General features: G+C 38.8%; 1 protein-coding gene and 1 non-coding gene across 11 annotated transcripts in view; one reads left to right on the top strand and one right to left on the bottom strand.

The window, feature by feature from the left end:
* Positions 1-23,895, bottom strand: part of RUBCN (rubicon autophagy regulator) — a 69,770-nt gene that overhangs the window by 36,969 nt on the left and 8,906 nt on the right. For 7 of the 10 annotated variants that reach the window (XM_019448688.2, XM_019448686.2, XM_019448689.2 and 4 more), the window contains exons 1-2: positions 21,637-21,894; positions 3,687-3,841 (exon numbers count right to left, since the gene is read on the bottom strand). In XM_019448688.2, coding sequence (XP_019304233.1) covers positions 3,687-3,841; positions 21,637-21,701 — 220 coding nt within the window. In that variant the 5' untranslated portion in view covers positions 21,702-21,894. Of the gene's footprint in view, positions 1-3,686; positions 3,842-11,740; positions 11,794-21,636; positions 21,911-23,895 lie in introns of those variants that run through there. The other 3 variants (XM_053903465.1, XM_019448685.2, XM_053903466.1) reach the window with 3 other exon arrangements.
* Positions 18,773-18,879, top strand: LOC128777432 (U6 spliceosomal RNA). Its single transcript, XR_008422692.1, has one exon. It is a non-coding gene; the product is annotated as a U6 spliceosomal RNA (small nuclear RNA).

The following is a 23,895-nucleotide window of genomic DNA, read 5'->3' as shown; positions in this document are numbered from 1 at the left end:
TTCTTTAGAAATAAACTGGTAAACAGAAGTTACCTAAAGGATTGAAAGGAAAGAAGATGTTTCACTGAATACAGTTTTATGCTTGTGTTTTTAAGCATATAAATGTATTGTTTATTTTAAAAATTAAATATTTTAAAGCAAGTTACAGAATGACATATATAGTACGATCTTAATATTTTAAAAAGCACACAAATGCATAGAAAAAAATAAGAAGATCTATCAAAATGTTAAAGAGTGATTGTTATTAGTTGGTATTGAGGGTGATGTTTACTTTCTCCAAATTCTTTTTTGGTATTTTCCAAATTTTCAACAAATTAAAAACATGTATTACTTATATATTCAGAAAAGAAAAATACACAGAAGTCTTTTCTGTTATTATTGTTATTTTTTAAGTTGGGCTGCCTATATTGCCAAGAAAAGGTTTCTTCTTGGTAGAAAAGAGGGGGATCTTTTTACTTCTCCTATTCAGCTGAGGAATCTTAGAGACTGAGTGTCTCCACATTTCTAAGCAGTAGAAAAGAAATGATCAAATGTCTTGCCTTATGGAAAAACTAAAAGGTAGCCCAGATGCAGGCTGTCAGGGAAAATGAGATACCTCTAAGAATATGGTCATGATATCATAGCTTTCCAAAGGCCTTGAGTGATTTAAAAAAATAAAGTTCACATTCCATAACACATCCTTTAAAAGCACAGAATAGATATGACCAGCATGAATCACTGTATCCCTTCCCCCCTCTCCAAGGGCACAACACCCAGAATAGCTTCCTGATGACGCAGCAGCCAGAAGCCTTTGAAAGCCTTAATCTTTAGGGAGGAAATGAAAGGGAAAAATAAGTCCTTGACACAGACATTAATTGTTAGGTCTTCACAAGGCAGAACAAAGCAGCAGTGAAATTGGTATTGATCTTTTGGTTTTGAGTCTTTCCATTAGAGCCTATGGTTGAAAAGTGTGTGTATGACAGATTTGCCTGGTTTGCTTTCACTAATTAACACTACTGCTATTTTGCAGATGACCATATACTTTAATATTTTTCATTTCGATGACCATATGCTCTCACAGATATCACTTATTAATAACTGTAACAAGATATGTTATTATTGGTTTGCATTTACCAAGCATCCTTCATTTGGAATTCCATTGACTTTACTATTTCATGAAATCGTTTTCTAAGAAAAAAGACATTTTCTTTTTCTGGCACAGATGGTAAAACCGTCTTGTAATATGTAAAGTGATTACTCTAGGTGACAATGTAAAATTAGTAATAGAACCAAGGAGAGAACCTTTTTGCTATCAAGATGCAAGTACTTAACCACTCACCAAGTGCCACTGATCTAGTAGTTATTTTGGTCATCAGCCTGGGAAACTTGTATTGAGTTTTTGTAAAACATGTGGCATGATTCCCAAGTTTCTGGCTTGAGAGACCTGAGTGGTTAGCAATGCCACAAATCAGTGTTAAAAATAGGAGAAAGGGCAATCTCATGAGGAAAATAAGTTTGTTTTGGGTCATGCTGTGCTCAGCCTACAGGACAAAGAGCCAGATGATAATGTGTAGCAGACACCTTGTCTTATGGATCTGGAGTTCAGGAGAGGTGTCTGAGCTAGGGGTCTTTAGTACAAAGGTGATAGTTAACACAATGCAAGTGGATGAAGCTGTTTCAGGTAAATGTACAGAGTAAAAAGAGATAAGGACATAGGACAGAATCCCATTAAAAACTAAAACCCAAAAAGAAGAGATTCCAGGGAAAGAAACTAAGAAGGAATGGTCACAGGGGTAGCAGAAGGACTCCACGACATTAGAAGATAATAATGCTATACAAGTCATGGTGTGATGATGGTCAACAAAAAAGAACATAAGACAGTGTTCAAAAGGGAAGAAATGTTCATGGATCTGGTAACATGAACATCATTTTACTTAAACTTCAGTAGCAAGATCACCAGTTGTACGGGCAAAAGCCAGATTGCAGTGGGTTATTTGTTTTATAAATTCCAGTCTTCATAACTATTTTTTATAGGACTACATGTAACTTGAAACTTAGGAAATAATTAATAAATGTTTCTTTAATTTTGTATGTGCCACAAAATGCACTAGGTAAATTTGTATGCTATTTCATTTAATCTTTCCATCAAACATTATGATATAAATAACATTATTCTCATTTTTATAGATGAGAAAAGCAAGCCTCAAAAAAATTATTACCTAACAGTTAAGATCAACTGTCAGCTTACGTTTTTTAAAGCTTTTCGTGTATATTATCTCATTTAATTCTCACAATAATTCAATGAGGTAGGTATCAGTGTTACCTCATTTTACAAGTGAGGAAACAGAGGCACAAAGAAATAACTTACCCAATACCACATAGTTCGGAAGCTGAGATTAAAATATGAACAGTCTGACTCAAGAGTCTATAATTGTAACTACTATGTTATTTTTTCCCCAAGGACCTGAGAAATGAGTCTAGATTTCAATCCAGGTTCTATCTGATTCCAAAGACTTTTGTCAGGTTACCATACAATGTTGCCTCCAAATGTCTACAATGGTGTTTAAATAACAATAACCATTAAGAAACACTTTGAGAGAGCCTCACTTTCAGAACTTACTCTGAATAAAGAAAATCTAACCTAAGCCAACTTCTCCACTGAATTCTGAAAATGTCAAACAGGAACATTAGTTTGAAGATACCGTTCAGAGATAATACACATATATTTTTAGAAGGAAGGGTAGCATATTAAATCCTATCAACTATAAATACCTTAACACCAATTAGTTGGTTAGCTTTTTTTCAATGTGACTGCTTGAGAATAAATTCTGATTAGAAAAGAGAAAGACAAGCTTAGCTCTAGGGAAAGAGTTCCAGGGAAGAATACTAGACTCTGATATGGGATATGCAGGAGTTGTTTAGGGATACAACCCTATGCACATATTTGTGAGGTCTGATTTAAAAAAATTTTTTTAAATTTTATTTATATTTTTGAGAGAGACAGAAAGACAGCATGAGCTGGAGAGGAGCAGAAAGAGGGGAGCCACAGAATCTGAAGCAGGCTCCAGGCTCCGAGCTGTCAGCACAGAGTCCGATGCGGGGCTCATACCCACAAACCGTGAGATCATGACCTGAAGTCAGACACTTAACCAACTGAGCCACCAAGGCACCCCTGTGATGTCTGATTTTTTAAGTGGGAGGATACTAGAGTCAATGACTCACTTGACAATTTTATTCAGATCCAAACCTTATTTAAAACACTGAAAATGAAGTAAATGCAAAAGATAAAGCAAAAAACATTACATATTATTATATTCTACTCTTTATTAATACTCAAAGTTTATTAGTGTTTGAGGATATTACAGAAAAGAAACTCAACATCAATAAAGTTTATATAAAAAAATTAAGCTATAACTAAAAATACCATTCATAAGAATCAACCAGTTATCTATAAATGATGCTCAGAGGATATTCTAAAAAAGACAATATTCTGTAATTGATGGGTCCTAGGGTGCTCCTAAGAGAAAAATCCTAGGGATTCATCATCATTGTCCTTATCCTCTTCCTTCTCATCATCATACCACAGTCCCACCTTCAAGGGCTCACAGACTAGTAGCCTTCATCTTCTCCCTGTCAACAACTTAATGCAACTGTTTCTTTTCAGCAAATGATGCAGCCAACCTGGCAAAAAAGAAGAGGTCTACACACCTGGTCGTGGATAAGCCCATGATAGAGGATGCTCTGCATGTCCCTACAAAGCCGCTCCAGGCCACCATACTTGGACCAGACGTTGGGGCTGTTGGCTGACACCAAACCCTCCACAGTAGTCTTCAAATTACCCAGCAACTGCCAGTGCTCCCTCCTGCAAGGGCATCAATTATACCAAAGGTTAGTTAACTCTGTTGTATCTGATCCTAAACATGTCAAAGAAAGTCTAAGCCAAGAGGCCTCCAGCCCAAATCCTAATATTTTTTCCTCTATTAATTTTTACTTGGGCCGAAGACCCAAATCAGAGAGGACTTAAGTTGTAAAGAACACTAAGATTAAAAAAACAAAAACAAAAACCCTCACTCTTAATGAGGCGTGTTATGTTTTGTAAGGTGATCTTCATTTTTTATCTCATTCAATTCTCACATAAGTAGCCTATAACCCTCTGTTTCTAAGACTGAGACCCATCAAGATCCATTTCTGGAAATGACAGGACATAAGCAGTGTATAAAGAGATGAGGGGATGTGATCAAAACCAGAAATCTTTTTTAGAACAAAAAAGTCAAAAAAGACTTTTTATTCACTATATTTCCATGCACTAAGTACACATATGTATACACAAATATTATGATTAAGAATGTAAATTGTCCATGATTTCTGCCTCCCACCCCCCCATAGTTTTTTAAGCTAAAATCAAGACAAAAAGGTTCTTTTTGCACTGAGCCACTTTGGGACATGCCCCCAAATCAGTCAACTTTTGGCTTATTCTTCTGGACCATCTGAAGTACTGAGGAGGAAAAGTTTGAAAATTGCTGCCCTAAATGGTCTTCAAGGTTCCTATGAAATCCCCAGCATTTTCTCAACAGTTTCCACCCCAATAAAAACTCAAAACCAACTTCAATTGAATGAAAAAAGTTGGATGCACTGAATCAAAGTGGATAAAGAAAACATGAAGAGATGAAATGCCAAACTCCTCCTCTTAGGCCCCCAAGTATCATACTGCACACTTTACCTTGCCCTTCCATTTCTTATTAGAATACTACTCTTTATACTTGTCAAGAACAGTCATGAGAATAATATTTTTTTTCAGGGAATTTTCACCATAACTATTTCACATCGTTTAAATGCCTATAGGGGCAGAAGGGTCCTGAATTGGAATCCTTACTAATTCTATCAGTACTGAAAACTAACTTCTTCAACGTTTTTTTTTTTATTTTTTTATTTATTTTTTATTTATTTATTTATTTTATTTATTTTTTTTTATTTTTGGGACAGAGAGAGACAGAGCATGAACGGGGGAGGGGCAGAGAGAGAGGGAGACACAGAATCGGAAACAGGCTCCAGGCTCCGAGCCATCAGCCCAGAGCCTGACGCGGGGCTCGAACTCACGGACCGCGAGATCGTGACCTGGCTGAAGTCGGACGCTTAACCGACTGCGCCACCCAGGCGCCCCTGAAAACTAACTTCTTATGTGCATTTTCTGAGTCATTTTTAAAAGTGGATGAGTAAAGACAAATAAAATATAATGAATGAAGCTAGATCCAGTATAAGAGTGTCATCTAAAAAGAGAAAGCTAGATGAATCTCAACTTGGTCTTCTGCTCTCAAGGCCTTAAGACCAAGAATTTATTCAAACTGGGAGACATCAGGCTTTCTTAACCTTACACCATTTAAACATTTGAGTCACCAAACTCATTTGTTCCATTTCTTTCTTCCCCAATTTTATTGAGGTATAATTGACATATAACATTATATTAGCTTGGAGTGTATAACATAATGATTTGATATATGTATAAACTACAAAATGATTACCACATTAAGCTTAGTTAATATTCATCACATCACATAGTTACAATTTTTTTTCTTGAGATGAGAACATTTAGATCTACTCTCTTAGCAACTTTCAAATATACTATAAGTCTTGTTAACTGTAGTCATCCATGCTGTCATTATATCCCCAGAATTTATTTATCTGATTACTGGAAGTATACCCATTTCCCTCATCCCCCATCTCTAGCAACCACCAATCAATCTGCTCTCTATTTCTAGGAGTTTGGCTTTTTTTAGAATCCACATATAAGTGAGATTATACAATATTTCTCTGTCTGACTTATTTCACTTAACATAATGCTCTCAAGGTCCATCCATGTTGTCATAAATGGCAGGATTTCCCTTTTTAGGGCTAATATTCCTGCGCGTGTGTGTGTGTGTGCGTGTGTGTGTGTGCGCACATGTGTGAATCACATTTTCTCTATCTGTTCATCTATCAGTGGATACTAAGGTTGTTTCCATGCCTTGGCTATTATAAATAATGCTGCAATGAACACGGGGGTACAGATATCTCTTCAGCATCCTGTTTTTGTTTCCTTTGGATATATACCCAGAAGAAAAACTGCCAGATCACATAGTATTTCTATTTTTAATTTTTGAGGAATCTCCATACTGTTTTCTACCGTGGCTACACCACTATATTCCCACCAACAGTCCACAAGGATTCCTTTTTCTCTACCTTCTCACTAATAACATTTGTTTTCTCTCATCTTTTTGATGACAGTCCTTCTAACAGCTGTGAGGTCCTATCTCACTGCAGTTTTAATTTGCATTTCACTGATAATTAGTGACACTGAGCACCTCTTCATGGGCCTGTTGGCCATTGTCCTGTTTTATTTCCATGCCAGTCCTGAGAGAGATCTCAAGATAACTAAGATGTACAGAGGACTTAAATGGTCATTAAAATGCCATACTGTGAGAAACTGCCATCACAGAGGCCAACTGACTGCCAACTTTTGCTTCAGTGACTCTTCATCTTCTATGCTTCCTTAGGGTTAATCTGGCCTGTTCAGACTGACACAGTTTTCACACTGCAACAGGTTACAATTAAATCTTGCAGGCCTGAGAGCAGTTTGCTTCCTCAAGTAATTTTACATATCTATGTTCTGATTTATTCTCCATCTTACAAGTATAACTGTCAAGGAAAATCATGATAAATTCTGAAAGCAGACACCAAGTACCCTATCACCCTGAGGCTTTGATTCCAAAATCATGAGCACTGAAATCCTAGAAACCTGAGCATTTAGATCTACTACCAACTTCTACTAAACAAAGCTAAAGACCTTTCCTTCCTCACAATGTAGCATCCCTAAGATACCAAAGCTACAGAAGAGTGTGGCTCTTATTCTAAATTATACCAAACCATTTATATTTGGTATAAGCTCATGCACAAGAAAAGTAAACCTTAAAAAAATTTTATTTACACAGCTAGCCTATTTATTGTCTTTACCTTTTTAGAATCCTTTACCCTAATAATGCAGTTATCACTTCCAGAGAATTGAAATGCTATATTCAAATAGAGCCCACACACAGTAGTTGCATTAATCTATTCATACCTGAATCTTATATGCAAGTGAACAGATCATCATGAAAAATCAAATATGCCTCTGTATTCTTTAACCACATTTTCAGTAAGTAAGGTCAATCTTTCTTGGGTTAAACCTGTTCAGTAATAATTATTTGAATGATATCACCTTGAATTCAGATGTAACCTTTATCTGGGCAAAAGCAAGGCCTTTGATGTATATTAGATTCAAAGTAGCCCTTTGCAGAGCCACTTCTCCAAGTACACAGAGTGCTCTCCCTTAATCACCATAAATTAAAAGCAAGTCTTTCTAAGCATCTCACCCTGTGCCAAGGAAGCACCAGGCCTAAGTGGCAAGGGACAGTATAATCCATTGCTACCTGAATCCTTTTCATCAACAGTTAAGCCAACCTCAGGATAAAGTCCTACCTATTTTCCTTTGGGGTGATTTTGACTTGATTCCTCCTTGAAAGAGGAACAGAAATTGCTTAAGCAACTCAAATAAGGATATTCAAGGAAAAAGTTTTCCTAAATGCCAGCTCAGTCTTAAGCTTGCCAAGTCACAATTAGAAGCGACACTCAAGGGGCCAGGATTACCTTGATACCAAAATAAGACAAAGACACTACCAAAAAAAAAAAAAAAAAAAAAAAAAAGGAGAAGACCAATATCTCTGATGAACATAGATGCAAAAATCCTCAACAAAATATTAACAAACCAAATCCAACAATGTATTTAAAAAATCATTCAGCACAATCAAGTGGGATTTACTGTTGGGATACAAGGGTGGTTCAATATTCACAAATCAACCAATGTGATATATCACATTAACAAGAGAAAGGATAAACAATGACATAATCATTTCAACAGATGCAGGAAAAGCATTTGACAAAATACAACATCTATTCATGATAAAAACCCTCAACAAAGCAGGTTTAGAGGGGACATACCTCAACATAATAAATGCCACATATGAAAAACCCACAATGAACATCATACTCAGTGGTAAAAAACAGAGCTTTTCCCCTAAGATCAGGAACAAGACAAGGATGTGTACTCTCACCACTTTTTTATTCAACATAGGTCTGGAACTCCTAGCCACAGCAATCAGACAAGAAAAGGAAATAAAAGGCATCCAAATTGGTAAAAAAGGGAGTAAAATTTTCCCTATTTGCAGATGACATGATACTATATACAGAAAACCCAAAAGATTCCACCAAAAAAACTACTAGAAGTGATCAGTGAATTCAGGAAGATTGCAGGATACAAAATTAATGTGGAGAAATTTGTTGCATTTCTACACACTGATAATGAAGTAGCAGAAAATTCAGAAAATCCTATTTACAAATGCACCAAAAATAATAAAATACCTAGAAATAAACTTAACCAAGTAGGTGAAAAACCTGTATTTTGAAAACTATAAAACACTGATGAAAGAAATTGAAGAGAAAACAAATGGAAAGATATACTACACTCATGGATTAGAAGAATTAATATTGTTAAAATGTCCATACTACCCAAAGAAATCTACAAATTTAATGCAATCGCTAGCAAAATACCAACAGCATTCTTCACAGAACTAGAACAAATAATCCTAAAATTTGTAGGGAACCCCAAAAGACCCCAAATAGACAAAGCAATCTTGAAAAAGAACAAAACTGGAAGTATCCAATCTCAGATTTCAAGATATTACTACAAAGCTGTAGTAATCAAAACAGTATGGTACTGGCACAGAAAAAGACACATAGATCAACAAAATAGAATGGAGAACCCAGAAATAAACCCACCATCATACAGTCAATTAATCTATGACAAAGCAAGAATATGCAATGGGAAAAAGATAGTCTCTTCAAAAAATGGTGTTGGGAAAACTGGACAGCTACATGCAAAAGAATGAAACCAAATCACTTCACATATACACAAAATAAACTCAAAATGGATTAAGGACTTGGGGCACCTGGGTAGCTCAGTCGGTTAGGTGTCTGACTCTTGGTTTCATCCCGGGTCATAATCTTACGGTTTGTAAGTTTGAGCCCTGCACTGAGCTCTACGCTGCTGTTGTACACCCTGCTTGGGATTCTCTCCTCCTCTCTCTGCCCCTCCCTCGCTTGTGCTCATGCTCTCTCACTCTCTCTTTCTCTCTCTCTCTCTCAAAATATATAAATAAAACTTTTTAAAAAATGGACTAAGGACCTAAATGTGAGACCTGAAACCATGAAAAGCCTAGAAGAGAGGACAGGCAGTAATTTCTCTGACATCAGCCATAGCAATATTGTTCTAGATATGTCTCCTGAGGCAAGGGAAACAAAAGCAAAAATAAACTATTGGTACTACATCAAAATAAAAAGCTTCTACTTTACCAAAACAACAACAACAACAACAACAACAACAACAACAACAATCAAACAAACCAAGAGGTGCCTGGGTGGCTCAGCTGGTTAAGCATCCAACTCTTGATCTCAGGCTCATGAGTTCAATCCCCATGTTGGGCTCCATGGTGGGCATGAAGCCTACTTAAAAATAAATAAATAGGGGTGCCTGGGTGGCTCAGTGGATTGGGTGGCTGACGTCGGCTCAGGTCGTAATCTCACGGCTTGTGAGTTCGAGCCCTGCGTCGGGCTCTGTGCTGACAGCTCGGAGCCTAGAGCCTGCTTCAGATTCTGTGTCTCCCTCTCTCTCTGCCCCTCCTCCACTCACACTCTGTCTCTCTCTCTCTCAAAAATAAATAAACATTAAAAATAAATAAATAAATAAATAAATAAATAAATAAATAGCTTCTGCACAGCAAAGGAAACAATCAACAAAACTAAAAGACAATCTACAGAATGAGAGAAGAGATTCCCAAATGACACATCTTATAATTTATTAAATGACATATCCAAAATTTATAAAGAATTCACAAGGTTGAGGGGCACCTGGGTGGCTCAGTTGGTTGAGCATCTAACTTCAGCTCAGGTCATGATTTCACAGTTCATGAGTTTGAGCCCCATGTTGGGCTTGGCGCTGTCAGCCTGTCAGTGCAGAGCCCACTTAGGATCCTCTGTCCCCCTCTTTCTGCCCCTCCCCCACTTACACTCTCTCTCGAAGAATAAATTAAAAAAAAGAACTTACAAGATTGAACACCAAAAAAAAAAAAAAAAAGATATAATTATTAAAAGATGGGCAGTAGATAGGAACAGACATTCCTCCAAAGAAGCCATACAGATGCCCAACAGACACATGAAAAGATGCTCAACATCACTCATCATCAGGGAAATGCAAATCAAAACCACACTAAGATATCACTTTACACCTGCCAGAATAGTTAAAATAAAAAATACAAGAAACAACAAGTGTTGGTAACTATGTGAAGTTAAAGGAACCCTCTTGCACTGTTGGGAATGCAAACCAGTGCAGCCACTGTGGAAAGCAGTATGGAGGTTCCTCAAAAAATTAAAAACAGAATTACCATATGATCCTATAATTCTACTACTGGGTATTTACCCAAAGAATACAAAAATATTAATTTTAAAAGATATATGCAACCCTATGTTTATTGCAGAATTATTTACAATAGCCAAATTATGAAAGCAGCCCAAGTGTCCATTGAGAGATGAATGGATAAAGAAGATGTGGGGGATGTGTGTGTGTGTGTGTGTGTGTGTGTGTGTGTGTGTATATATATATATATATATATATATAATATGGAATATTACTTGGCCCTAAAAAATAAAATCCATCGACCAAACGGATGGACCTAGAGAATATAATGCTAAGTGAAATAAGTCAGCCAGAGAAAGACAAATGCCATATGATTTCACTCATGAGGAATTTAAGAAACAAAACAACAACAAAAGAGACAAATCAAAGAATAGACTCTTAACTGAGAACAAACTGATAGTTACCAAAGGGGAGGTGAGTAGAGGGAACGGGTGAAATAGGTGAAGGGGATTAAGAGTGCAGTTATCATGATGAGCACTCAGTAACACATAGAATTGCTTAAAAACTATACTGTATGTCCGAAACTAACAGTGTGTTAATTATACCAGAATTTTTTTTAAAAAGTGATATTCAAGGTTAAAACAGAAAAGTTACAGGCAAATGTTATTTTTTTAAAAAGTGCTATGTCCCAGAGGCACCTGGGTGGCTCAGTCGGCTAAGCGTCTGACTTGGGCTCAGGTCATGATCTCACGGTCTGTGAGCTTGAGCCCCGCGTTGGGCTCTGTGCTGACAGCCCAGAGCCTGGAGCCTGCTTCAGATTCTGTGTTTCCCTCTCTCTATACCCCTCCCCCACTCGTGCTCTGTCTTTGTCTCTCTCTCTCTCTCTCTCTCTCTCAAAAATAAATAAACATTAAAAAAATTAAAAAAAAAAGTGCTATGTCCCAGGTGATGTATACAAATGTTGAATCATTATATTGTACACCTGAAACTAATGTGACATTGTATGTAAACTAACTGGAATTCAAATAAAAACTTATAAATAAATAAATAAATAAAAAGAGTAATGCCATATAACTAACACATAATCACTAAAAACAACTGAAATATATGACAAATAGTATATACATAATAAGTACTATGCAATTGTAAAGTGAGATTTTAACCCAAGAAATATATATTAGCATGTCTTGGATCTCCAGTGTCCTTTTTAGTGGTACAAGGAAACAGCTTCAACTTATTGGCATATTCCCTCCACAGTGTGCAATGAATTGTGGTATCTACCTGAAATCAAGACTGAAGGTCAGGTTGTCCCAAGTCAGATAAGGATTTGATCCCTGAAATGTAAGAAAAGTATGTGATATCCAAATGATGGAATATCATGAAACCATTAAAGTTTTTCATTAGGAAGAGTTTCCAAAGTTAATGATAGATAATATGTTAAAGTATAAAAAGCAGAATATAAAATTATTTATGACATCAACATAAAAATGCTGAGAGAAATTGAGATATGCAATAGTGGTTACCTCTGGTTATATGAGGGGAATGTAGAGAAGGGAAGAAGTGTTTAGGCCTTCCTTGAGCCTAGCAATTAATGAAAGATCAATAATCTGAATAAAGTTACCAAACAAGAGGCTGGAAACTACCATCAAGGATTTTCTAAATACCAAAGTGTCAAGGGCATCTTATGCTGAAAGATTGTGGTCTGGCAAACACTTGGGACTTTTAATACCAAAAAGCACTCTCTGAAAAGAATAGGTTCCTTCTTTAAGCAGAAGGAGACATAGTTAAGTGAAACAATTAATTAGTAACACTTTAAGTAGCAAGAGACTATCACATATATGTTTAATTGTCTTCTTTTCAGGCTCCATGTTTTCTGGTTTTAAGTATATAGTATCTGACATGTAGAGTATGCAGTTAAATATTTACGATGTTTTTAAGTAAATAATATGCTTATAGAAAAAACATGCTTGACTTCATTATAGTCTCTCAACTCCAGGGTACTTAGGAGAACCTAACCATTGGCCAGTCCCATCTCTTTAATGGCTGACAGCAGAATTTTAATGTCTAGGAGGGAATAAGTAGTACTCGAAGGCATGCTTGTAACTTCATATCTATTCAACAAATGCCTCACCAATCACACTACATTTGAATGACGTCAAATTTATTGAATTTCAACAATGAGTAGATTTAAAAAAAGGAAAATCCCTTATGTCAGAAACCTAACCACTGATGATGTACAAACTCCTCAGTATGGAGTTCAAAACGTCTTCATCATGTAGCCCCCATCTAAATACCAACTTTCCTTCTCGGTACTCCTCAATTTGAATACAGTCTCACTAACGCACTCTATTATAAACATGCCAACCTCATGCCTACTTCCATGACTTTATTTATACAGACCTTTCCACATAGAATGCTTCTCTTCTTGTCTTATTCAGGGATTCAGATTCAGCTCTAGTTCAACCTTCTCCTAAGAAGTTCTAAATAAGGGGACCTGGGTGGCTCAGTCAGTTAAGTGTCCGACTTTGGCTCAGGTCATGATGTCATGGTTTGTGAGTTCAGTTTGTGAGTTCGCGCCCCACACTGGGTTATCTGCTATTAGCATAGAGCTCGTTCAGATCTTCTGTCCCCTCTCTCTCTATCCCTTCCCAACTCGCACACACACTCTCTCTCTCTCAAAAATAAATAAATGTTAAAATAAAAAGTTGTAAATAGTTTGACTTGCTATAACTCCTTCGTTTGAAACCCTATAATATACACTGTCAATACAACATTCCTCCTAATCATCCTTAAAAAAAAATTGTTATTGGGACGCCTGGGTGGCTCAGTCGGTTAAGCGGCCGACTTCGGCTCAGGTCATGATCTCGCACTCCGTGAGTTCGAGCCCCGCGTCGGGCTCTGTGCCGACAGCTCAGAGCCTGGAGCCTGTTTCAGATTCTGTGTCTCCCTCTCTCTGACCCTCCCCCGTTCATGCTCTGTCTCTCTCTGTCTCAAAAATAAATAAATGTTAAAAAAAAAAATTTGTTATTGTATGTGGTTTGTTTCCTCACAGATACTGTGTTTTTTCTATTTCTTCTGTGCTTTAATAAGGATTGAGAAAATGTCATGCAGCAGGAAGAGAACAAGTTTCATAGTCAGGCCAACCTGAATTTGAATCCCAGCTCTCCACAAACTAGCTGTTGCGTCCTTGGGTAAGCCATTTAAATTCTTTAAAGTTCAGTTCCTTCAGAGTAATTGATCATCTATAGAAAGCACCATCATAGAGTAGATAATAATATTCCTTCTCTTTTCTCTGTCCTTTTCCTTCTTTGAACTTCCACTGCATAAATATAATAAATTCAACTACATTAGAAGGGGTACCTAAATAATGGGTAAGCCTTCTTACCCATTCTGCCTCAGAGAAAATTCTGCCAAAAACTATCTAGGATTGGACAGTCTGTAACACAAATGAAGACTTGTCACTGTGCTCCCCATCTAAACAATGTCTCAACTGATTTTAAACTAGGGTTAAATCTCCCCTTGGTAAGCACAGATTTGAAGGCCTGATTATGCTCATGGTGCTCTCACTGAAGCAGGAAAGCTAGAAAAGACTTCCTCAGATTTGGAGGTATCTTGTATCTAACAGAGACTCCAATCTGCTTAGTTGATAGAATGGTAGAAGCATATAAGGGTTTATTGCAAAGCAGTAAGGATAATTTCATGAGTCATATAAGAAAGTCAACCTCATTACCATACAGTCACATCTTATGTTGTCTGGGTAGCAGAATGCTTTACAAACAAGGTAAAGGAGGCACACACCACCACTTCGATAGCAAAGGCACAGGAGGAAAGAAAGACTGCTTCAATTGCTTCAGTTTTAGGGATACTATTTTAAAGTAAGAGCTAACTATCATTACAACTAAAACTAGATTATCTTCAAAAAAATTTTTTTTACTGTTTGTTTATTTTTGAGAGACAGACAGAGACAGAGTGCGATCGGGGGAGGGGCACAGAGAGGGAGACACAGAATCAGAAGCAGGCTCCCAGCTGCTCCCAGCTCAGCAGGCTTTGAGCTGTTAGCACAGAGCCCGACGCGGGGCTCGAACCCATGAACTGCGAGATCATGACCTGAGCTGAAGTCAGACGCTTAACCGACTGAGCCACCCAGGCGCCCCAGGACTATCTTTCTTTTTAAGTTTATTTTTGAGAGAGAGAGAGAGAGAGAGAGAGCGAGCGTACACGTTCCCATATGGGGGAGGGGCAGAGAGAGAGAGAGAATCCCAAGCAGGCTCTTTGCTTTCAGCACAGAGCCGGAGGCAGGGCTCAAACTCACTAACCATGAGATCATGACCTGAGCTGAAATCAAGAGTCAGGTGCTTAACAGACTGAGCCACCCAAGCACCCCTAAAATTAGACAATCTCAAAAATTGCTGAGGCAGAGAAAGAGCAAGAGAATATTATAAAAATCATTTTTAGGGGCACCTGGGTGGCTCAGTCAGTTAAACGTCCGACTTCGGCTTATGTCATGATCTTCCAGTTAGTGGGTTCAAGCCCACATCAGGCTCTATGCTGACAGCTCAGAGCCTGGAGCCTGATTCAGATTCTATGTCTCCTTCTCTCTCTGCCCCTCCCCTGCCCACACTCTGTCTCTCTCTCTCTCTCTCTCTCTCTCCCTCAAAAATAAACAAAAAAAATTTAAAAATCATTTTTAAAAGATGACAGAATTAAGATGAAACACATATGATACAAAAATAAAAATCAATGAAATAAACTCAACTATTTAAAACAAAGCAGCCAATCAAGCAAAAAGATAAGTGGAAATTATGATATTTTATGAAGGTTGCATTCAAGACAAGAATCATTAAAAAAGACAAAGAGGCCATAATAAAGATACAGCTGTCATTAACTTTTATGTATGTAATAACATGACCTCAAAATATATAAAACAAAACACACACACAAAGCAAAAACAGTAGAAAACAGAAGAAAGAAAATTGAGAGGCTGGCTCAATTGGTGGGAGCATGCGATTCTTGACCTCAGATTTGTGGGTTCGAGCCCCACACAGAGTATAGAAATTATTTAAAAATAAAATCTTGGGGCGCCTGGGTGGCGCAGTCGGTTAAGCGTCCGACTTCAGCCAGGTCACGATCTCGCGGTCCGTGAGTTCGAGCCCCGCGTCGGGCTCTGGGCTGATGGCTCGGAGCCTGGAGCCTGTTTCCGATTCTGTGTCTCCCTCTCTCTCTGCCCCTCCCCGTTCATGCTCTGTCTCTCTCTGTCCCAAAAATAAATAAAAAAACGTTGAAAAAAAAAAAATATTAAAAAAAAAATAAAATAAAAATAAAATCTTAAAAAAAATGAAAATAGAAAAAACAATGGTAATAGGACATTAATGTTCAAATCATGAAAACCATAAAGTAAAAAGTGATTAGAAGAGCTGAATAATATGTAAGGTTGTTCTTTACATCTAGAAAGCTATGTCCTGAAGAACACTTTTTTTTAAGCATAGACACATTCACAAAAACTAGCCTTGTACTAAGTAAGGTACACACACACAAAAAGTCAATCAATCCTCCAAAGCAGAAGTACAGGTATATTCTGTGGCCATAGAGCTATAAGGCAGTGAACAAAAAACAAAAGTAGAACAAATAGTACAAAACAAACACCTCAGAAAAATTTAAATCTCACAGGACTCTTGAGGAGGCAAAAATAAAGTGATGGTATTGAATGGGGTAGACAGGGAATTGAAATTATGGCTCTTAATGCTTTCTTCACAAAAATCATCCAAATGAGAAAGCTCATAGGGAGACTGTCTTAGAATCTTTTAGAAATTATGGGGTTCTGCTATTTTCTAGTAAAAAATCAATCATCTCTTCAGTCCTACGATCTAGCACAATTTCTGTGAATTTCATTGGCAGAGGCCATGGCCCCACAAATTTTGAAGATAGTTTGCCAAGTCCCTATTTAGTCACTAATGATTTATGACTTCCTTTAATAATCTTCTCTCCTCTCAATCAGGTGTGAGTTTAACTTAAAGCAAGCCCAATTCAGAGGAACTAAAAAAACATGTAAGCATACTCTAGTTGTTTCCTGAAAAACTCAGATTTAAGTTTATAACAGCACTGTTCAATTGAACTTTCTACAATGCTGGAAATGTGGTATATCTATGCCATCCAGTATGGCAGCCACTAGACACCATGGCCATTAAGCACTTGAAATCTGGAGAATATGACTAAAGAACCGAAATTTTAAATTTTATTTAATTTTAATTAATTTCAACTTAAATTGCCACATGTGGGTAGTGGCTATCATGTTGGACAGAGCTGGTCTATAATCACCCAGATTAGTGGGTAAGATTTATGGAGGCAAGATAACACAACAAAACACACACAGAACGATTCCATTTAATAAAAGGAGTGATAAAGCAGCTATAAAAAGCAGAACAGCTGTGGGAAGGATACCTGGGAAAAGCTTCAGCTTAGGGTCCCTGCTGTCAGCTGATAGATCACCCTCACCCAGGTTCTGGCAATAGCATTTTCCCCCCAGGGCTTTAAGAGTATGTTTCAGGGTGGGTGAGGGTAGTGAGTAGTGGGGGTAGGTGTACTAATAACTGGACCAGAAGTATAGATTGCTCAAAAATTATGTGATCCTCCTGCCTTACCATGTAAAAAAAGGAAAAGAAAGGGCAGAAAATAAAAAATGAGGATAAATGTAAAAAAGTGAAAATAAATAGGGAGAAAGGGAGAAAAGAGGCTCTTCCAATGGCAATGGTACCACCAGCACTTGCCCAATTGTAAGAGGCATGACCACATTGTTAACATTTCCATTCCTCATGTAAATATTCATTGAATGCTGATTATATGTGAAGCACTGGGCTTATGGTGTTAAAGAGGAGGAGTCACCATCTCTCAAGGTATTCATAATGAAATAGGGAAGATGGGCACTTACATAATTATGCCATGAAAAGAGAAATGCTATAGATATGGAAAAGAGCAGGTGAAGGATGCCTTCTAAAGGAGCATTATTTATGGGGCACCTGGGTGGCTCAGTGGGTTAAGCCACTGACTTCAGCTCAGGTCATGATCTCACAGTCTGCCTCGGGTTCTGTGCTGACAGCTCAGAGCCTGGAGGCTACTTCAGATTCTGTGTCTCCCTCTCTCTCTCTCTCTGCCCTCTACCCCCTTTCTCTCAAAAATAAACATTTAAAAATATTTTTTAATTAAAAAAAATAAAGGAGCATTATTTGAAAGATGACTAATAGCCTTCCAGGCAAAGGAGGAGATACTGCAGGGAATGTGGAGAAGCAAGAATGAGAATGATGAGGAAGATATAAGAGTGAGTGAATGCCATTGTTTTGTAACTGGCAATTTCATAGGGATCAAGGTACAGATTAAATACCAGGGAAGGAGTTTTAACTATTTTCTATTTTCAATAAGAAAGGACTGAACATTTCAGAGCAAAATACTATAGTAACTTTGCTTATGAAAAATTAAGTGGCAGCAATGTGGAGGCTGTCTGGAATTGGGGCTAGAGTTCAGACTGGGAGATCATTTAGGAGGCTACTGAGATAATCCACAATGGAGATAATAAGGGTCTTCAGTGAATATATTATTTATATGTGCTCAGAATTCATGTCCGTTTCTTTTGGTAACAGAACCCTGAGTTTCCACAGAGGAATCACCCCTCTGCAACTTACTCTGGTCTGTGAAGTTCCAAGAAAGTATCCCCTTGCCACAGGATCCAGGGTTGAGCACATAATTTAGGCCTGATTGACAGGCATATTCCATACCTCAATTAGAAGAAGAGGAACATAACTCAAGTCAGCCCCAAAATAGTCAAGTCAGCCCAAAAATAGTCAGCCTCTGAATTTTTGCTTTTGTTGTACCTATTGGGATTACTTTTTTTTTTTTTTTTTTGGTTGAGATTGCTAAACTTGAAATTGCCAAGTGTTATCCATCCTATAGAAAAGTCTGCCTAAGAATGAAGCCAAAACATAAGGAAGAAGAGTCCACAGAGAGGGACAAATTCTTGTTTAAGAACCTAAGAAGCCATGCCTAAAGCAATACTACTCCCTGGATTTTTTAGTAATATAAGCAAATATATTTGAAAATGGAGAAAAAAATAAAGCTTCAAGTGAAAAATCAGGAACAAAATTCATAGGACCTGGTAACTGCCTGGATATGGGAAATGAAGAGGGAAGTATCAAATTTCACTTTGAGGCTTCCGGGTTGGCTGACTGAATGAAAAATGCTACTAACTGAGGTAGAGAACAGAGGATGAAAAGGTTTCAGTCAATGGAATGAACTCAGTTTGGAGACACTGAAAAATCTTTTAGTGTGCTCGCTTCGGCAGCACATATACTAAAATTGGAACGATACAGAGAAGATTAGCATGGCCCCTGCGCAAGGATGACACGAAAAATCTTTTAGTATTTGAATTTTGACATTATCTGGATCACTTCATCAGGAAAACTCTACATATAGCTGATTTCCAAGCTCAGACTGTGCAGCTCAAGGCAGTCTAGGGTGGCAGAGCAATGCTAGCAGGACCATTCCTTTCACTGTTTAGTAGTTTCATCAGACAACCTCCAAACAACTGGTATTTACTACATAACTAAAGAAAGTAAAGTATCATCTCTAAGCACTGTAGCACTCTGCTAGAGTGATAACTAGTTAGATGAAAAATAAGGGAACCTATGAAATTACTACACTCCAAGGATAAAGTGAAAAGCTAAGCTAACCCCCCAATCCTCAGTTCACTGGACTCAGAGGAGCCATGGAAGGAGGAAGAACAGGCTATACAATTGAAAACAGCAACCAGAAAAGCACCCACCAACCTTATTTCAAGAAAGCTGGGGAGGGGACAGAAGTAGACATGTTTTGCACTTAGTACATACCAGGCACTCTATGAGGAGCTTCATGTACATTATCTTATCAAACCCTCACAACTTACCAGTCAGGAAGGCATTATTTTTCCCAGATGGAGGAGCCAAATTAAACAGTAGAGGGGTGCCTGGGTGGCTCAGTCAATGAAGCACCCAGCTCTTGATCTCAGCTGGGGTCATGAGCCTACCGTTAGTGAGTTCGAGCACACATGAGGCTCTGCACTGACAGTGAGGAGACTGCTTGGGATTCTCTCTCTCTCTTTCTCTCTGCCCCTCCCCCACTGGTGCGGTCTCTGTCTCTCTCAAAATGAATAATTAAACTCAAAAAAAATTAAGCAGTAGAGCTAGGTCTCAAAAAAAGCTGGTTATGAAGCTTATGCACATTTCACTACATCAACTGCTTTCAGAAAATACACTTATAAGTTTATCCTTTATGTATAAAAATGAGGCCATCTCATTATGAGGAATTTTCTGAATTGGGTATATTATTGACCACAGAAAGTGAGGTTTGCAATACCCAGCCACAATGCCTCAATTCTCAGGCACAAGGCATGTATATGCCAGTTGTCTATTTGGAACTAAGGAGGCCACTGGTGCCACGAAATCTCATTAAACAACACATTCTGAGTTAACCAGCCACAAGCAAAGAGTAGGCTATAGCAACAATACCAGTGACCCTGTGGAGATAATCCCACTGCAGAAAGTAAATTCTGACTAGAGTTGGTTGGTTAAGAGGCAAGCATGGGGAAAAAATAATAGAAAGAAAAAGATACCCGCAAAGGAGCTCTTCTACTGGCCTAAGTGATAGGCAAAGAATGCCCTAAAATTCATTATCTTACACATTTCATTGTCTCAGTACATGAGCATAATGAAAGGCAGCATAGCATAAGTACTAAAAGTGCAGATTCTAGAGCCAGATTGCCTGGTTTTGATCCCAGTTCCACCAGGATTCACTATATGAAATTGGCAAGTTCTTCATCCTCTCCATGTCTCAGCTTCCTCATCTATTAAATGGTGATAATAATAATTCCTGCCTCATACAGTTGTCATAAGGATTAAATAATACTTGCAGGTCTCTTAAACAGTGCATGGCGTGTGGTAAGTGTTTGTTTAAATCCATTAATAACTAACCTAGCTAGAAGTCCAGCTAGACGGGGTGGAAATTTTAACTTGAATTTCCAACGCAGCCTCTCCTACATGAACTGGTAAAGGAAAATAAAAATGATCCCAAAACTTGGTTAGAATTTATATGGGACCTCTTACATGAAACATTTCACAGACATCTGGAGGAAGAATAAATAGCCAAATATACATAAGCAGAAACTGAAACATGGAAAAGGGAAGTAAAATGCTCAGTTTCACTGAACTGATCATTCATACATCTCAGGCAGGAACCCCATCTTGTCAGTCCACGTTTTGTACAACAGGCCACAAGCTACCAGTGTACATAAAAGAGGAGTCAAACTTACAAACAGCCAGGTCTTCACCCGGGCACAACACCTCATTAATTTTTCCCTGCTGATGTTTTCTCAATGAAGCAAACCCTAAATATGGGAAGCACCTTATACAGAGCATAAGTCACTATTTAGTCAAAGTAGTTTGCAAAATCTTAAAACCTCCATTTCTAAAAAATATGAAATGGATGATAATAGTTTGGTATAAATAAATGTGAAATTGCTTAGTTGCATTGTGGGCAAGGAGTGAAGGGTTTGAAGATGAAAAGGAAATGGCTGAGGGGTCCTGCCACATTGACAGCGGCACACACACAATTTCTAGTCGCATTAGCAAGCCCCCTCCCCCACACCAAGGCCATTACAACCGTCCACTTTCATACACAGGCCCTCCTTCTCGACTTCTCCTTCACACTCGTCCCCGCCTAAGCTTCCTTCTAGGCCACTCATAATGCCTAACCTTTGCGCCCAGAAATTCTTACAACACCAACCTTCTCAATATTGGTCCGACTTGCTATCACCGCAAGTTTCACTGGGGGCATCAACCTGTGCCCTACCCCTATCTATAGACTCTGGCCGGTAAAATCTTACCACAGCACCTCTCAATACCCACCTCCCCCTCCGGCTCCCCCTGCCCTCAACATATTCTACTCACCCTCCCTTACCCTCATCAAACCCGTTCCCTCGTCCGTCCTATCCACGCCCTGCCAGTCCCTCTTTTCACAATTTCTTCCCAAACAAGTCGCCCGCAGCAATCGCCCTATGTCTATCACGACTTCTCCTGGTGCCCTCCGAGCCCTCCCAACTCTCCCGGTGATTTGGCGCATCCATCTGCCTCAGACTCCCCCGGCCCTTCCCAGCCCACCTGCTCTCCTCCGGCAGGCGCTCCTCGCAGCCGCCGAGCTCCATTCCCGCGCCCTCTGGCCGCATCCGGGGCTGCGACGTCGTCTCCTCTCTGAAGAGAGGTGTCCCTGCCGCTTCGCCCCCCAGGGCTTCCGAAGCTCCCTGGGAACGGAGGAGGCACCCTCGGTGGGTGGGCTCAGGGTGATGCACTACACCCGAGTTGACAGCAGGCGCGGTGATTACTGCCTCAGCTGCTGTTCCTATCCCCGCCACCCCCCACTTCCGGTTCCAAGAACTACAACTCCCAGCAAGTACTTCGAAGACTCGGTCGCTCCCGGCATGCACCACCCTATCCAATCCGAGGACGCGTTCTCGGCGGATGCAGATCCCTGGCTGCGTGCTCGCGGCCGTGCCCCCAGATGGGGAGCAAAGATGTTAACCGCCAGAGTACGTGCAGGTGTGAACCTTTACACACTCCTCTCACGTTTCACCTTGGGGACCGGACTCGATAAGAAGTCTAGACTAGGAAATAACGCTGGTCTTAATCCAAGTAACGTTAACCCCACTTCAGCCTATCCTGGTTTAACACCTGTCGGTGGTGTTTGGGGACCTCAAGCATTTTAATGAAGAGCTCACAAACTGAAGAGCACGGGTTGTTTTGAGATCGGAAAGAAAAAACAGGAGGAAAAGGCTTTAGGGAAAGGTGTTTTTTGTTGTTGTTTTTTTGTTTGTTTTGTTTTGTTTTTGTTTTTGTTTTTTGGAGAATTGATGTCAGAGCAGGGTTTTAAAGGATAAGTATGAATTAGCCAGGAAATGAGAAAGTGGAAACAATGGCCCAGGCATGAGGAAGCATGCTGGTTTGGAGAGTGCTGGTTCTGAGTAGTAATAAGAGCTGAGAAGAGGTGGTGATAAAATGGTGTTGGTGAGCAGGCACCCCAGAACATGAAGAGTCATTCCAAGGAGTTTGGATTTTATCCTTAAAACAATTAGGAGCAAGTTAAGGATATGAAAATCAAGAAGTGATTTCACCAAAACTGCTTAGTAAACTAGGTTGTAGATAAGGGTGGAAGAATGGCTATGAGAGGAGATTGGAAAGCCCTATAGAGGCCGAGCAGGTAATGCTGAGTGAAGTGAGCTGGTTGTAGGAGAGTGGCAGAAACTCAGAACTGGAAGCCTCATCCAAGAAGGGAAGTTTCACCTTTTCTATAATTGAATGTTGTAAAATGGGCATATGGGTCTGGAGTTGCCAGATACTCTGATTTTGCAATAGAAGCTGGAGTCTGAATTTTTAAGTACAGCTTCCAGATTTCTAAATATTGGCAACAATTTTTTTATTGTAAACATTACGCGGGGGGGGGGGGGGGGGGGGGGGAGGGCATGTTTGTAGGCTAAATGTAATGTGGCCTTTGGGTTACTAGTCTGCAAGTCCAGGCCTGAACTAGGGCAGTGGCTAAAGGAAGGAGGTTGGGATTAGAGCAATGGTAAAGCGATAGAATCAGCACTACTCTGTGAGGGAAGGATCTAGGTTAACGTCATGGAAAACTAGTTATTCTATTAAAAGTTATACATGACTTACAGGAATTTTCAAATTTAAGAAACCTTTTTTTGTGAATTAAAAGTGAAATGAAGGAGGTTTTTAATGCAAATTATAATTTCCAACTTCCATTTATATAAAAAATACTTTGTTCAAACTTTCTCCTACTTTCCTACTAAAGGGTTATACTTTTTAAGGAAGAAGCAGTGTTAGTCATTGGGATTTCACTACCTTCTATTTCTATAAATGTATGAACTTCATTTTTTGGCATATAATAAAATCCTAGATTAATGCCACATGATCCTAGCATATTTATTTACATGAAAGCTTTATCAGAAAATTCTAGATCTAAAATTATAAAAGTCTGGGAGAGTTCTATAGTAAAAATTCTGGGAAATGTTATGTCCAAGTCTGGGTTGACACCTATTTTCTTTAAAGCAATCAGTTAATAAACGAGATAATAACCTACACTAGCCATGTACCACCCATCTCATCCCTCTGCTTTCCTTCACCCCATGTGGCCATATCCTGAATCTCTTGTTTATGATTACACAGCTTCCCTTTTTTAAAATTTTATTTGTTATTGAGAGAGAGAGAGTGAGAGAGAGTGTTGAGTTGGGGAGGGGCAGAGAGAGAGGGAGAGAGAGAGAATCCCAAGCAAGCTCTGCAATGTCAGCGTGGAGCCCAATGCCTGGCTGAAACCCACAAACTGTGAGATCATGAACTGAGTCAAAATCAAGAATTGAA

This window comes from Panthera pardus, unplaced genomic scaffold (assembly GCF_024362965.1).
Source record: "Panthera pardus isolate Hobbes unplaced genomic scaffold, ASM2436296v1 HiC_scaffold_16, whole genome shotgun sequence".
NCBI lineage: Eukaryota > Metazoa > Chordata > Mammalia > Carnivora > Felidae > Panthera > Panthera pardus.
Note: the sequence above shows the minus strand (reverse complement) of the source record. Positions and strands in the feature narration are given on the sequence as shown.